The sequence below is a fragment of the Pleurodeles waltl genome, chromosome 6, assembly GCF_031143425.1.
Source record: "Pleurodeles waltl isolate 20211129_DDA chromosome 6, aPleWal1.hap1.20221129, whole genome shotgun sequence".
Taxonomy (NCBI): domain Eukaryota; kingdom Metazoa; phylum Chordata; class Amphibia; order Caudata; family Salamandridae; genus Pleurodeles; species Pleurodeles waltl.
In genome coordinates, this window is record NC_090445.1 from 244,965,040 (window position 1) to 244,982,461 (window position 17,422).

The 17,422-nt window shown below is 46.7% G+C and overlaps 1 protein-coding gene across 1 annotated transcript in view; it reads left to right on the forward strand.

Annotated features, from left to right (window-relative positions):
- The first annotated feature begins 1,383 nt into the window (after positions 1–1,383).
- The window catches only part of KCNH6 (potassium voltage-gated channel subfamily H member 6), a 732,361-nt gene continuing 716,322 nt past the window's right edge, over positions 1,384–17,422 (forward strand). The window contains exon 1 of the mRNA XM_069238011.1: positions 1,384–1,621. Coding sequence (XP_069094112.1) covers positions 1,546–1,621 — 76 coding nt within the window. The 5' untranslated portion in view covers positions 1,384–1,545. The remainder of the gene's footprint in view (positions 1,622–17,422) is intronic.

Sequence of the window (17,422 nt, forward strand, 5' to 3'; positions counted from 1 at the left end):
GGTGCTGCGCGGATGCTGGGTACACTGAGAGCCAGGCGAGAGGGGCATCTCCCACCCCAGATGTTCTGTTGGTGCAGGGTACACTGTCAGAGAGCCAGGCGATAGGGGCATATCTTACCCCAGGTACTGCGTGGGTCTGGGGTACACTGTCAAAGAACCAGGCAAGAGGGCATCTCCTACCCCATCGCGTAGACACGGAGGACTTTGTGCAGGATATGGGACGTGTCCCACCCCACTACAGAGACCCAGAGGTATTTGTGTGTGCATGGTACTCTGGCAGAGAGCATGCCATCTCCTACCCCACCGAAGGGGCACGGGTGACTGTCCGTGCAGGGTGCGCTTGCAGAAAGCAGGCAAGATGGAAATCTACATCTCAGAGCCCCAGGGGACTCTGCGATCAGGGGACACAGAAAGGGAGACGTGTGGGGGACTTACGCCCCAGGGGCTAAAAGCGCGCAGGGACAATGATACGGCGACGTGTGTGGAGGAAACTCGGGAGGACCCACGGACAGAGAACCCTCAGCCCGAGGTCTGTGACTGGCAGGGAGCCCATCCCCAGAGAGGGCACCGTGGGACACCACATGGACCCCACAGTCCGACTAGGGTCAGGGGTCTGTGAATGGCGGGGCATCGGGAAATGAAACCCAAATTAAAGATGAGGCACGGGGTGCTTACTGGATGAGTCTTGCGGTGCAGGGACCCCTCGGACCAAGCACATTCACTGGGAAGGCGAGAACTCGGAGGAAGGGAACCCTCACACCGACGGGGTCTCGGGGACAGACATCTGTCCCGCATAGTCACATAACGGAGTCATGGGTCTGGGGCTGACGGGCAGCAGGAGACAGGGAACTTCCTGTGCCAGAGGAGGCAGATTCTTCTGTCTGACGAGATTTAGGGTGAGAGAGCCCCCCAACTCTCCCCCTCACTGACACACCACAGACATGGGTCTGTGGCTGACGGGGTGTCGTAGACCCCTGTCCCAGTAGAGGCAGGGTCTCTGCTTCGCGAGGCTCAGGGTGAGGGAGCCCCATTCCCTGCCCCGAGGTACGGAGGACTCCAGGGCAGGGAACCCCCAGTCTCAGCAGAGAGGCCCTGGCACCGCGGAGGGGAGGGAGGGGCGTCTCGGCGTGCCCCGCCCCTCGCGCGAGGCCAGCCCCCTCTGGGGAGATTCCTGTAGTTTTTCTGATTTTATTTTCGGATGTCTGGCTGGGAGCGGGGAGGCGGCTGCACACTGTCAGGGTGGCAGCTGTTGCCGATGACAGCTGTGCTCAGCGCCCGGGCAGGGGGCGCGGTGATCCGGCGCACTGGGCGGGGCGCTCCTTCTGTTCAGACCTCTCGGAGCGGGTGGGAGCTGCACCCCTCCGCCCCGGTGCCCAGGGTGCTTTTCAGCGCAGGTGGAGAGCGAGGACTGCGGATACAGATCCTGGACCACCCCCACCAATGAGCCCTGCTAGGGACATCGCCCTAGCCCCAACCGAAGAGCATCCCCGAATTTCCCCGTCACTGTGACCACTGTGGATATAGCAGACACCCACAGTAACCATCATGCCTGTGCGCCGGGGGCACGTGGCCCCCCAGAACACCTACCTGGACACCATCATCAGGAAGTTCGAAGGTCAAAGTAAGTCCGATTGTTATTTTATTTGCGGGTACGTTTTGCGCGTTATTGGGATTTAACTTGTTTTTGAGCACTCCAACTTCAGACCAAATAGGGCACTACGGCACAGGGAGATGGAGTGATTTGACCAAGATTACACAGTTCGGTAAAGTGAGAAAACCGGGATACCACGTGGGACTCATACGTGGTTTCAATGTAAAACCTTAGCCTTTAGACCACAGATACTGCCAAACATTTTCTCAGGGGCCAAAAAGTATGGTCTGTGGTGTGACCGAGGGTCGCATGGATGCCGGCAGGGTAGGGCTGGATGGGTGGTGTAAGGCGGGCGTAGGGGAAGCAAGGGAGCATGTAGAAGGTGTGGGCAGTGAGTTGTGGTGTTACTGGCCTCGGATTCAAGCCCCTAGTCTCTATATAAGAGTCATAAATTTGACAATGGGGTTTATGTAGTATCTGAGTGCCTATCTCTCTGACCTGCCAGGCTAAGCCTTCTCTGCTCGCTATGGCTGACTTCAGAGTCTTAAGTGCACAAATTAGTTTGCTTGATTATTGGAATGAAATAGGACCTTAGGCCTCACAATCTCCTTTTGCCTTTAGTCTCTTTTCTATAAACACGAGGAGTGCTCAGAAACAGTCTCAGTTAAGGTAATAAGTGCTGCAAAAAATCCTCGACAAAGAGGTGTGACCTTACAAACACCCAACCTCCACCGCTAGATATGGGACAGAGAGAAAGTTTTAGCCATGGCACTAGGAGATGGCATTTAATCCTAGCTTTGCCACTTTGCCTCAATATGCCGATTGTGGACTTTTCATTTAGGGTCTGGGCAGATTCCACAGCCTAGTAGCACTGTGTTGGTGAGAGGAGCCTCTGAGTCTCACCATCAGAACCAATCACACCCCAGTTGTTGTGTAATGAGCAAGATGGAAACTATGGAACCAAAAGACATGTTTTTTTAATTTAATCTTGGCCTACTGACAGATTGTGTGCTCTTGGATGTTCATTCTCTGAACTTATTTCTCTGCTGCTTTTTTAACAGATAGAAACTACTTATATCAAACAAAATACTGGTAGTAAGTATGTGATAAGAAAACAAGACTGCAACCTAACAATAATTTGGTTTTACCAACAAGGAAGATAACAGCCAGTCTCACAGTTCACTAACTGAAATATGGTGCAAGGAAAAAGTTATAATTCTTGAAATGAGGAGTCCTTCACTGAGTTGTTGGGACTCCTGTTTCACCAAATTGTTTAATCATGGTCAAAGCAACACCTTCCTATCCCGTTACCACCATAATTGCCATTACAAGAATAGAGGGGGAGAGGCATGGCTCACCTTGGGGTTCTTTTGGATCCTCAGGCTCTCATTGGCTGCTGCCTGCCGCCCACTCTTTGAGCTCATGTGCCAAGAACTGAAGACAAAGCACTAACTTTTGATGTAAAGCGAGAGGGGGACCTGATAACCATTTATTGGCTGACTTGCACAATGTGAAACCAGAAAACCTGGGGTCTACCCCAACTTTCCAACGTGACCAAGTTGTGTGATCCTGGGCACCTTTAATGAATGCTTCTCAATGCAGTTGTATAATCTGATGTACTAAAGTGAAACGCTACTGCATGTTAATGAAATATACTTTTGGGGTTTTGAGGAGACTTTATCATATTTTTATGTTCACTGCTTGATGCCTTTAGAAATGAAGGTTGTTTTAACGATAATTGGTGCAGGACACCATTGCTTTTTTCTCTTTAGTTGAGTATATGTTTATAAATGCGTGTTACTTTATTTAACATCATTCTATATGCTAGCGCCCCGTCAAGTAAACTGCAGCCCCGTTCTGCTACTCACCAAGGGGATCGCATGTAAACCAAGGGGGGTACAAGCGACCCCCGGTCGTACTCCTTTATTTAGATCACTTCTTGTGCACCTGAGTGGACGAGGTTCAAGGTTGGCTACTGAAGGTGTTGGGGTGTCTTCTGGCTGTTTCTTGTTTCCCGTTGTCTAGGTAGTTCAGTGGGTTTAATGTTTGCTGCTAAGAAATCTGCGCTCGACCTGAAAGCCGCTCAGACATTCATCTCCCCAGGGTCTGACTAAGCACCACTGACTTGTTTGTGACAATAACACGTGCACTTTTCCTAATGTGGAAAAAAAGCAAATAGGTAGCGTAAACGCTGCATAAACGTTACGGCAGAGTAGTCCTGACATGTGGTGTGCTGTCTGTGCCTTTGGCGACGGACACTTCCCCAGCCCTGCTAGCCTGCGCTGCCACCTGGCACCAAAGTGAAGCTGCTTTGTTACTGACGGCCTTTCAGAGGCTTCCGACTAGCATGTGACTGACTTTCCCCATCACTGACGCCCATGAGAGGCTGCGTCTGTCAGTGGACTGCCCGGAAACGCAGCTTCACGAGACACCAACAGGACAGAGTGCGCCTAACATTGGGGCCTCGTCAGGGGTCAGAAGCGCTACAGAAATGTAACCACAAATCAGTGCCATCCCGGGTGACACATCAGAAGCCGAGGCTCACTTGTGACTGCCACTTTTCGCCCCTGAAAGCATGTGACTCGCTCTGCCCCAACCCTGCTGGTCTTTCAGAGGCAGCAGCCTTGCAAGTATGTGGTTCTGCCCCAGCCCTTTACGCACCTTCCATTTACCCCTAGGACGTTTGGCGCCTTGTGAAAGTCCTATGCCTTTCTTCCCCTCCTTTGAACGGACGCGGCTCAGAGAGGGTTAACTTTTCATCCCTTCAGACACAGACTTGAGGCCCGCAAATCCCAACAGATTCTGCTCTGTGTGTAATTTGATCTTCTGAATGAAGAGTTATGTTTTTTTCCATCTGTAGCCAGAGGCACACTGGGCAGATCCGCAGGCCTGATGCCTGCAGCCCCCTGGGAGGAACTGCTGTGGAATATATACATAGATATATATATTGTGTGTGTGTGTGCGTGCGTGCGACGCCTGTGCCCTCGAAACGCGTGACCGCGTGTCACAGACAGCGCCTGAGTGTATTCCTATGTACACCGGGTGTGTCACACTTTTGTCTGATGTCTGCCTGTATACAAATGCATCCATGTGGTGGGTGCGCTTGTTTGTGTGCGTTCCCACGTGAATGTCCACATATGTGTCTCATTCGCTCTTTACGCAGGCGTGTTTGAGTATCTCTCTTTCTGCGTGTATTCCTCGTGTGCGTGTTTTCTTCTGCCCATGCTCCAGTATGCCTTTCCTCATTGTCAGCATACTTCTGGAGTGTCTCCTTCTGCGTGCTCCTCCGTATGCCTGTCTCTTGTTCTAGCGCACCTCTCCATGGGTGTCTCGTGTACCTGTATGTTGGTGTTTCTCTTTCTGCATCTTCTCCATACACTTGCCTCCGGTTCTCCAGGCACTTCTATGTTGGTCTCTTGTTCTGGACGTTTGTGTTTTTTTCGCCATGGCCTCGTGTATGTTTATATGCCTCAGCCTGGTGTACTGCTTATACTTTTGTCTCTTATTGTCCTTGCACGTCTACTTGTTTGTGAACCTTATAAACAGCCTTCCATATGTTTTCTACTTATGTTCTTGTATATCTGTATTGTGTCTTGTACTTAATGTGCCTGTTTATGGGTTTGTACCTTCTCCAACTTGATCTCGTTTATTTTAGTGATTATGTTAGCCACGTACTTCTTTGTGTGTTATATACAAAGTGCACTTCAACACATACTTTACCTTGGAGTTTGTTCGGCATCTGCCTCTTTAGCTTTAGGTATAATATCCAACATCTACGTCTTTCTGTTTGTGCATCGCGTTGGACATATGCTTCCTTACCTTGGTTTATCGCACTCAACATACTTGTTTTGTTTGTGTGTCTTGTTCAGTTTGTTCTTGTCCTTACAAACATACTTCGCTCTGTTTACTCCATTTAGCTTATACTTTGAGTTTTTTTCTTGTTCAACTATTTCCTCTTTATGTTTGTATATTTCGTTGAACATGTACTTTTTAGGGTCGAGCCTGCGTTGCATGCGCTCGCGCATGCGTATCGCAGCGAGACTCTTTTGTATTTAGAAAAGGGCTCGGAGCCCTGTCAACTTCACGTCAGTGTTTTTTATTGGTTCATGGGCTTCCCTAATAAAATCTGCTAGCTTTCATTAGTCGAAGGCACCCATATGTCATGCCTTTTCCGGTGGCAAGCCCTCCTCGAGCACAGCGACCAAGTACAGAAAACATGCGAGGCTCGCTGTTTTCCATCGGGCTCGTGGACTTTTTTTTCTCTAATTTACGAGCGCGATCTCGCTTGGCAGAAGTCGAGCGCTTTACATACTTGATTTCACTTTTTCGGGTTATGTACATAAATGCACTTTTGCCCGATAGGTGAAAAGTCGGGTTAAGAGTTTACAACACGATCATCTCTAACATGAGCAAACTCGAGACCCGTTGCATTGTAAATGCTTGTTCTGCTTGTGTATCGCTTTTGACATGCACTTTTTGGGTGTGGCTTGTTAGAGGAACAGCTGCCAGAAAGACATATTGTTACCAATGCTCTAAAAAGTGCCTCGGGTGGGCTTTGGCTCTGCCCAGATGATTATTGCACTCTCACCTCAAACTTGATGTTTTGGTGTATTCTCCCTGTTCTAGGAAGTGCTTCCATTACAATGCCCAAGGGACTATTTTACATCTGAAAAGTACACTTAATCATCACACTGTTAGCCATTCAATTGTTTATGGCCGGTAGCAATTCTAAACAGATAAGAATCCTTTTTGCTACCTTTTGTCCTAGTATTGCCAAAGCCAATAGGGCAGGATTTAATGTGATGATCAGCATTTGCGTATGCGTATTTGCATATGCATCACAAGTAAATAGTGTTTGTAAAGACCAGTGTGTGCATGTTTTACTCCATTAAAGTCAGGGATATTGACTTTGCCAGTGCATGCTCAATGTATTTATGTACTTCAGTCACAACATAGTAGATTATATCTCTGCATCTGTTGAACCTATACTTATTCTGCATGTTATGTGTATGCTTGTTATGCATGTTGGTGTATTCGGTTTGACATATACCTCAGTAACTTTTGTGCATGTATTTTAACACATACTTCCTCTGTATGTTTGCTTGTGTATATCACAAAAAAAGCAACACTATGTGGCCATGAAACCTAGACCCCGACCTCTGCATGAACCATCAAATCAACTCAGTCACCTCCACCTGCTTCCGCACCCTCCGCCTCCTCCGCAAGACCTTCAAATGGATCCCCCTCGAACATAGAAAGACCGTCACACTCACCCTCATCACCAGCAGACTGGACTACGACAACCCACTCTATGCCTGAATCATCAAAAAACTCACCTGCAAATTGCAAAACGCCACTGCCACACTGGTCCTCGACCTACTCTAACACTGCCACATCTCGCAACACCTACGTACACTGCACTGGCTCCCCATAGAGAAAAGAATCAATTTCAAGACCCTCACAGAGAGCCCTCCACAACACCGGACCAGCCTACCTGAACCAGCGACTCAACTTCCACGTACCCCAGAGGGCCCTACGCTCAGCCCAGCTCTCCCTCACAGAAGTACTATGCATCAGGAAAACCATAACAGGAGGACGCTCCTTCTCCTACCTCGCAGCCACTGCCTGGAACGCCCTACCCATCCACGTCAGTCAAACCACCTCCCTCCCCAGCTTCACGAAGGAACTGAAGACATGGCTTTTTTAAACCACCTCACTGGTATACGCTACACTCCCCTCTAGCGCCTTGACACCCTAATGGGTGAGTAACTGCACTTTACAAGCACTGATTGATTGCGTGCTTGATTGATGAAACAGTTCTGCCCACTGTGGGCAAAGTGTCTGGGAAGCTTGACTCTGAGTGAATCAGCAGTTGTTCTCCAATTTGTTTTACTTTGTGGGCAAAATAAAACCAGCATAAGTCAATACAAGAGCACAATGTGCCTCTGTGATCTCCACAACTCTGCTCCTTGCTTCCCGTTCAAGCCCCTCGTGTTAAGCACAGCCGTGCTGGCCAAATAACCTCCCCATGTGGCGTTTCATGTAGTTGGTTAAGGAAAGGCAATTGTGGGTAAATGTTAATATATAGAAATATCAGGAAAAGAACGGCAATCAGTTCTGAGATGCGCTATAATTGTAGCATAACTGTTTTGTCACTGATAAAATGATTATTGTTACAAATGCCGCAGTGAGTAGCACCATACATTGTATTAACCATGTAATGGAAGAAGCCTTATTATTAGGCCACAGAAAAGAACAACATTAGAGCTCGTCTAGACCAAAATCATCTAAATCAGCCATTGGAACTAAAGGTGCTTCGAAAGCTCTAGAAGCAAAACTGTTCATGTGATCGAAACACGTGTCAAAGTAACCATTCCGAATACTTGTTTCTCAGAAAAAACAAAATATATAGGGGTTGTAACAACAATGCTGGGGTGAGGTTTACTCCAGAATTCTGACATCATCAGCTGCAAGGAGATATCTTCCATTTAAATGATCATGCTGCAAAACCCTGACAGAGCTCAATTAACCTGACATCCTATGTGGTAGTAAATTAGCATATTAAATGCATGCACTGGCATTGTTTGAACTTTTATCTGATATGCTCAAAATTCTGTTTGCTTTGTTGAAATTAGTTTGCAACTTCCGCCTCCGATAATACAAGCGTATGCAATCATTCAAGTAATTACTGTGTACCAAACACAACCTGAAGGGAGGCTGGGGTGGGGCATGCCAGCTGCGACATTTAGCATTTGCTGTATTAAAGATTTACCCTCCAGCTCCACTCTTTAAAACAAATATCAAACCTCGAATCCCATTTTCGATATTTAGCTTGATTTTTGATTCTCTAGGTAATCGCCTCCCAGTAGAATGCGTCATCAAAATTATTAAAAGACCTGAAAAACAAGCAGAATCTGCCTTTAATTTTACCTTTTCCTTTACTTCACCAACGGACCCGGCCGGGGAAAAACACTTACATCAGTTAGCTGGTGAATTAGACGAAACGGCGTATTTCCTCAGAGAAACATGAAAAAAGCGTTCATGTGACCAGCAGCTCAGCTGCCTGCACAGCAGTCCAATGATGTTGTTTTTCTGAACTAGCTGCCCTCAGCTAATCAGAAAGTTCTATCCACACATGCATGTTGCGATTGGCTGATTGCTGTCAATCAGAATTGCCGAAAGACTTTACCATTTCAAGCTGTTTAGGCAATTCTGATTGGCTGTCATTGGCTAATTGGAATAGGCGTCATCGAATTTAGATTCTTCATTGGCTGATGGCTGCCCATTCAGCAATTGCCCTACTTTGCTAATTCCATCACCAGTGGTGGCTGCTGTTGAAGAAAAGTTGTGGGAAAGCGTGGGGGAGAAAAAGACTTAACAAAATAAAAGATTCTTACCTGCCAGGTGCCGCCTCGTTGCTCTTCTGCTCCTCTCGACTTCCTATACACCAGTGGGCAGGTGTACAGGTTCCTGGACTCCCCTACGCCAATCCGGACGCTGTTCTCATGCTGGTAATGCTATTACCCAGCATGAGGAATTCACCAGGATTGATCTGAGTGGGCTGGTTTGGTGCTCATTCAGGGCCTGGGAGCTTGGGTTGGATAAATCTAAGAGTGTATCTCGGTTTGCCCATGCTACAACAGCTGGCCAACCCAGCATGCACACTTAGGCCCATATTTATACTTTTTGGCGCAAACCTGCGCTAACGCAGGTTTGCGCCAAAAAGTATAGAGCCGGCTATCACCATTCCTAGACGCCGGCTGGGCACCATATTTAAGGAATGGCGCTAAGGTCCTGTTAGCGTCCCTAGAAAGGACGCTAACAGGGCCAGGAAGGCGTTACACTGTTTCAAGGCAAAAAAATTGCCTCTAGGCAGTGTAGCGCCATTTTCTGGTGCACAAGCCCCATGGACATGGCTCCTGTCTTAGTAAAGACAGGAGCCATGCCCACCAGCGCTGTGCAGAGGGCCCCAAGTCAGGGCCCCTGAGCGGCGTTGGACAAAAAAATATATACTCACCCAGACCTACCATTGGATGGGTCCCCCATCTGTAGGTGACCTCCTGGTGTGGGTAGGGTTGGGTCGGGGTGTCCCTGGAAGCAGGGAAGGGCACCTGTAGGCACTTTCCATGGTCTCCGACCATGGAAATCTGCCCACAGGTCCCCTTACGCCTGCCCATACCCAGGTGTTAAATAGTGGTGCTAAGCAGGCTTAGTGCCATTATTTAAGGCCCTCCTCCTCCAGTGCATGATTTTTGCATGGGTGGATAAATAAGGTGCTAGGGGCTTTGAGGCATTTTTTGGCCGGGAACGCCTACCTTGCATCTCATTGATGCAAGTTAGTTGTTGGCAGCAAAAAATGACGTTAACTCCAGTATTTTATGGAGTTATGTTTGTTCCGTAAAAAAACAGAGTATAAATATGCCCCTTACAGTGCCCACTACTCCTCCTCCTACTTCCTGATTTCCACCACAATGGCTCTGCCCCATTCTAGACTGGCTCAGTGATGAAAAATATCATATTAATTACATTGTTTTATTATCATTTTATTTTTCGTGTTTGTTCTGATGAGAGAGCAGCGAGGCGATGCTCCCTGCCCTACCGGAGGAGCTGCCACTGCCCATCACAGACTATTTCTTTGAGCCCGGAAGGGTGGCCTGGTAATCTCGCAGCAATTAGCAGCAAGATTACTGGCAGTATTCCACTTTTGTTTATATGTTAGGAGGAAGTTGACCAACAAGAGGTGTGAATTTGCTTTGTGGTTCCCTTACCAAGGTATTACATTTTTTTACCTCGCACTAATGACACGTTTATGTCTACGACTTGCATACAACACACAAAAGGTGATTGGAGGAATGCTTGCTAATAGCCTACACCACTGGCAATCACTCTAGGAAACATTCCAACCCAGATGATTGATATCCCACAAGATACAAGCTATACCTCACTGAGGAGGCCTAAGAAGGACAAAACCAGTGTAGGGGTTGCTTTTGTTTCCATGTGGAGGGGGCTTGCTAGGTAGTTGAGGATTGACTCTTCACATGAGGCACATGGTCAGTACTGATTTGCATAGTTTAGGCCTCTGTCTAAAGTGGCACAGTGGGTGAAAAATAAAGGTTTGAGATGCAACCCTGAGCAATAGCCTGTGGTTTTGACTATTTGCTAGCATTCCTCCCATCACCTTTTGTGTGTTTGATATGACTTATATTGATTCACTCATTAATTTCAACTAACAAAATCCCTTGGAATTCTTTCCTAAATCTACAAAAATCTTAGATTTCTAATCATACTACTCTTACCCCTATAACCCCTAATCGCATGTCTCCACTGGAGGACATTCCCCTCTAATGTTTCAGAACATGGTGCTATTTTACACACTTTCTACCCTAACTTCACACCAACGCCAATATTTTTAGGGTCGAGCCTGCATTGCATGCGCTCGCACATGCGTATCGCAGCAAGACGCTTTTGTATTTAGAAAAGGGTTTGGAGCCCTGTCAACTTCACGTCAGTGTTTTTCATTGGTTCGTGGGCTTGCCTAATAAAATCTGCTTGCTTTCAATAGTTGAAGGCAAGCATACGTCATGCCTTTTCCGGTGGCTAGCCCTTCTCGAGCGCAGCGACCAAGTACAGAAAACATGCGAGGCTCGCTGTTTTCCATCGGGCTCGTGGACTTCTTTTTCTCTAATTTACGAGCGCGATCTCGCTTGGCAGAAGTCGAGCGCTTTACATAGTTAATTTCACTTTTTCGGGTTGTGTACACAAATGCACTTTTTCCCGATAGGTGAAAAGTCGGGTTAGGAGTTTACAACGCGATCAGCTCTAACATGAGCAAACGCGAGACCCGTTGCATTGTAAATGCTTGTTGTCTATTGCGGCCAAGGATGCCACTAGGGTGGAAAGATCAATGGGACTGATGAGACTCAATACTGTTGAGTATTCTCAACATTGGCCACCATCCCAGAGCCTGTCATAGATTATTTTAACAACCATATAACTAGGACTATGATACCCAGACCGTGGAGTATGTCACACAATTGTCAGTGCAATCTGCACTAGCAAACATCAACAAATCCTGACACACGAATAAACTCTCTCATTGAATGGATTTGTTACACTTTTTGGAAACCTAAGCTACATTAGTGTACAATTAAAGCGTGGTTAATCCATAGTTCATGGTACAAAGAGAGGATAGGAACATCAGGGAAGACAGACAGTATTTCTGTTTGAGGGCCATGGAGATGTTGTTCCAAAGTCCAAGTCAGATTTTTTGTAAAAACTGTCCAACAGTCTTTTGTCTCACAACAAGCTAGAAGTAGACGCATTAGATCTCTTTTGAACACATTTTCAACAGAGATATGCAATACACAACTTTAATCAAAACCTTTTTATAGCGGCATGCCGATTTAAGTTTTCAGCATGCTCTATTAGGAATGTCACTAGATAACCTTGTTAATTTTTAATTATTGAGCTTCTTTTAATGTCTACTTCATATGACTCAGACATTTTTGAAAACATAATTCTTTGTGTGCTGGAGTATTTTGTGCTTCCCTGGGCACATATTAAAAGTATGGGGTGTATGGATTTGAGCAAATATATCCTGTATATGTCCAGATCGGCCAAGGCCATGTCAGATTTTTATGTTAATCACTGTCCACGCTATTGAGTTCCATTTAAATTGGTCTTTAAATTAAACGCATGTGGCTATTCTGAAGATCTGTTATGAACCGGGCACACCTGGGTCTGTGATTGATTTGGTTTAAACATGGTTTAAAGCACTAAGGGGCATATTTAAGAGCCCCTAGCACCTCCTTGTGCCACATTGGTGTTATTTTGTGTTTTTATGCCAATGTGGCCCAAAAAGGCCAAAATCGCAGCAGCAGATTCACAAAGTGGTGCAATGCATGCATTTGCACCATTTTGTAACCCTTTGCGCTATATTATGCCTGCACCAGGCATAATGTATGCAATGGGAGCGTTCCCCCGTTAGGGGAGCTGAAAAATTGGCGCAAAGAAATCTAAGAGATTTCTTTGCATCATTTTTATCGACACTTTTAATGCCTGCTCAGAGCAGGTGTTAAAAGGAGGCTCCCATTGGTTTTGGTGCTTTATAGGATTAGTGTCATAATTTTTTACGCTAATCCTGCAAAGCGCCGAACTAGCGTAAAAAATGATGACTAACTACTGCAATGCTGCACCATATATTGAATATTGCGCACCCATTGTGGCGTTAGGGATGCACAGGGGCGCAAGAAAAGTGGTGCTGCACCACATGCAGCACCAAGGGCCTAGCATGAGTGCCCTTGTCTGAAAGACAATCAACCAGCATTCAACAAACAAGAAGACACCAGAAGCTGTCGTTCTTAACAATATGCGTAAACATGTATATAGGATGTATATATACACTCTGCGCATGTGTGTATATATTTATATATACACTAAAAAACTAAAGGTTACAGGGACATTATAGTTAGGTTTAGATTTTACATGCACAAAACCATAGAAATTCAGCTATTAGAGTTAGTAATTTCAAGTAACTATAACTCATGCCCTAAAGTAATGATAACTCTCTCCCTTGCCACGCGCAGTTTTCTCATCAATAATTTTACTGCAGATGTTACAGTGATATTATCAATGATGTCATAGAAGATGCCATGAGTGATGTATTCTCTGCAATACTTTTTTAACTTTATTTTTTTAAAACTTTAAGTGAGATGCCCATCGCATTGAACATTGGGGGGACGGGGGTGTGGACGCAGGGCCTGGCCTTGTGGTGTCCCCTCCCAAGTTTACTGCTCCTGCCCCTCCCAAGTCCATGCCCCTGCTCCCTTCTTACAGCTCTGTGTGGCAGTTGTTCTGCCACTGCCCTTCCCACCTGCCCTGAACAGTTAGATTGCTGCCCCATCCACCACCTCCCTACCCGCTGTTGTCTGAGTCCATGCACCAGCCCCCTCCCTCCTGCCCTGCATAGTCCGATGTACTGCTACTGCCCTCCATTTAGCTTGGTATCCTTGGCCACTCCTCCTGCCCTCCGTTGTCCAATTCTGTGCCCCATCATTGCCCTTCTGCTTATCCTCTATGCTTAGCTTGCTACCACTACCTTACTCCCCCCTGCCCTCCGATATCTGTGTGCCTCTGCTTCCTTCTTTTAGCCCATCTTGTTCCATGGGTCTGCCACTGCCCCTCCCATCTACTCTCAGTGCTCTGTTGAGCTGCCACTGCTCTTCCCACCTACCTAGCATGGCCCGATGGCTGCCACCTGTCCCTGCCACCTCCACTCTATCTGTCTGAGTTCCATGCCCATATCCCCTCCATCCTGTCCTCTATGGCCCATTTTGCTGCCACTTCCTTCTGCCCTCCATGCTCTGCTGTGCTGCAACTGCTCCTCCTACCTGCCCTGAGTGGTCTGTTGTGAAACCCCTTCCCCTGCCCTCTCTTTTCTGTGTGTAGCCCCTACCCCTCCCTTCTATCCTCAGTGGTCATTTGTACATGACCTGCCCCCTCCCTCTTGCCCACCATGGCCATTGTGCTGCCACTAACTCTTCCGCCTGCCATGCATGGTCTTCTGTGCTGCCACAGCCCCTCCCACATGCCCTGTGTGGTCAGCTTGCTGCCCCTGACACCCTCCCACCCTCACTCCGTTGTCTGGGTGTATACCATTATAGTCTCACTGTTCCCTTCTATGGTTTGTTGTGCTTCCTGTGCCCATCTCACCGGCCCTCCATGGTCAGCTTGCTGCTCCTGCCCTGCCCCCTTGCCCCCTGCCCTGTTTTTCATGTGTAGGCCCCTATCCCCTTCCTCCTGCCTTGTCTGGTCCATTGTGATGTCCCGGCCCCATCGCTCCTGTCCTTCATGGTCTGTTATGCTGTAACTGCCCTCCTGTCTGTCCGGTATAATCAACTTGCTGCCCTTGCTTCTTACCCCTCTGCTCTCTGTTGTCCATGTGCATGGTCCTGTCCCCTCCCTATTGTTTTTCATTGCACTGTTATCCCACTTGCCCCGTGTGGTGTACTGTGCTGCTGCAACCCCTGACGCCTGCCTTGTAAGATCAGTCTGGTGCCCCTGTCCATCTCCCTCTTGCCCTTTATTATCTGAGTCTATGTTCCTACCCTATTCCCATTGCCCTACATGATCCAATGTACTATACATGTCTACATTTTAAACTCGGTAAAGGAGATTTTTGAAAAAAAAAACGGCAAATTGATTTTCCTCATTGACTTACATTGAAAAAGAGGAGATTAAGTCAGGAGACAGATAAAATGAAACCCTTTTGGGTCTAAAAAATCAGAAGTCTCCTGCCTGAACCGGGTCTGCATGGTTGTACTGCTTCTTCCTCTTTCTTCTGCCTCAGTGGTTGGTTACAGCCTCTCTTGCCTGTCCTGCATGGTTGGTTTGTTGCCCATGCCCCATTTCCCCTGTCGTCCTTGGTCCATTGCGCTGCCATTGCCCCTCCCACCTGCCCAGCATGGCCAACTTGTTGCCTCTTCACTCTCCTCCCTGACCTCAATTTTCCGAGTCTGTGCTCCTTACTGCTGCCTCCCCATAGTATTCTAATGAACAACTAGATGGCTAACATTCCCTATTTATTACAAAAGTGTGGCATGCCTGATGTCATCTTGAGTTCATCAAAACGGTCATACCTAAAGCGTTTCCTTTAGAAATTATAAGAATGAGACTGTCTTCTTTCCATAGAAATTATGGTTAGTGCTCTAGAAAAACTAAAAAGAGGACCTATTGTCTGAGTTCTCAAATAGTGATAAAGCACTTTTAAATTATTTTTTATCTTTATGTTTTCTTATCCAGTTGATAACTTAGTTATATGTTTTGCTTAGGGGAGAGGATGTGGCATTATGGCCAGAGCTGCAGACTTTGCCACTGGGGAATCAGGTCCGAGTTTCGGCATCAGTTCTATTTCCTGTGATTCTAGTCAAATCACTTAAACTCCCCATGCCTAAAACTAAAATGAATGTGTCCTCGTGTAATGTAACTGATTCCTAAGTAAAGCACTGCAGTCCCTTTGGGTCAAGTCTGTGCTGAACAAAACTTAAAAAAACAAAGAAATTAAGGGGCTCATTTCGAGTTTAGCTGTCCCAACGTGGGACCACCAACCTTGCCCCATGCCTTAGTCAATGTTTCCACTAGCCTGACCTGGCTGACCGGGGGAAACCTTGAAATAGAGCGTTCCCGCCAGTCAGTGCTACGAGATAGCACTCGGAGGCGAGTGCTATCTCGTAGCACAGAGGGGGCCATCCAGCACCCTCAGAATGCGCACTGTCTGCAAAGAAAAGCAGTGCGCATTCTGAGGGTGCTGGGCAGGGGGACGCCAGCACTGCCCATGCCATGGGCATGGGCAGGGGCCCCTTGTTGGCCCTCTGCACTTGTTCTCCACCAGCCTTTTCATGGTGGTGAAACTGCCATGAAAAGGTTGGTAGAGAACAAGGTTGTAATCAGAAGGCGGTGCTGAGTTAAGCGCTGCACTGGCTGATTGCAACTAAGATCCCCGTCACCACATTGGGATCTAGGATCTTGGCGGAGACGGCGGACCAATGGCGGTCCAAATGCCAAACTTGTAATGTGGCAATCGGACCGAGTCTTGTGACCGCAAACCTCGTAATGAGGCCCTAAGTGTTTTGCACACTTCTGTCATTGGGCAAAACCTGGGCTACATGTGGATGATATTTGTGCTTCATTTGGGCTCTTTCTTCTCTGGTGCCCATCTTGGGAGACTTAATATTTATGAAGTTCCCTAATTTCCTCATTTACTGCAGTATCCTCAGTAAAAAATGCTTTCAGTTTTCACCTTCGATTCCATGAAGATGGCACTCAGATGTGTCATGCTTTGGGCATACATTTAGAATGCTAGCACTCTAGATGCTCATTAGAACATTGTAGTAAAGCCGCTGATCACCAGGGAGTTAACTCACAGTCTGCTGCTGGTGTTGAAAGTGCATTTTTCAGCCTGCAAGTCAAAATGTTTTAATGAAATAGAAGAGGAAGATATTTGAGAACTTACTTAAAATGTGTCCTAATTTTTCTCTCTACAGCACTAACCATAATTTCTATGAAAAAATGAACCCCCTCATTTTGTTTGTTTCTAAATTAAATCCTTTAAGATTTACCAGTTTGATTCAATCAAGATGGCTTCAGGTGTGCCACACGTTTGTCATAAGTGAGACTGTTAGTGCTCTAGTTGTTCTCTAGCACACTCTGGGAGGCTGCAGTTGAACACAAGGGAATCAACTGACAGGCTGCTCCTGTTGGAGGTACATGTTTTACTGAGAATGTCAGACTTCATTCTTAAATGGCTGATAAAGATAGTGTGAATTTACAGAAAATATGCTCTCATTTTAGCTTCTGGGCACCTTCCATAACCTCTATGGGAAGATCATGAGAAAACAGTTTTCAGATTTATCAATTACCAGCAGGGTAAAATCACCTTAGAACACGCCACAATTCCTAAAATTAGTATGGTACCATCAACAAATGACTTATATTGTAATTAAAATTTGTTATCACCCTTTATACATTCTCCTTTTTATGACTCTCAAAACCTGCCATTCGCTACGATGCATTTCACTGGGGTGCTATCATGTATATTGGTCCTTAGTTGGTTGCTGGTACTTCCCGGCTGAAATGCTGAGAGCCAAACAGATTTCACCATGAGACCTGTGCTTCGGCTCTGCCCAGATAAACAAATTTCTTCACACTTTTTTTGGCCCCTCCCATTTTTGTCTGCCTCCCCTTGATGGATCACCCTCAATCTTTCCATGCACAAGAAGACCCAACAAAACACTTTCTTTGGAAAAATTTCAAGAAGATTGGTCAAACAGTGCC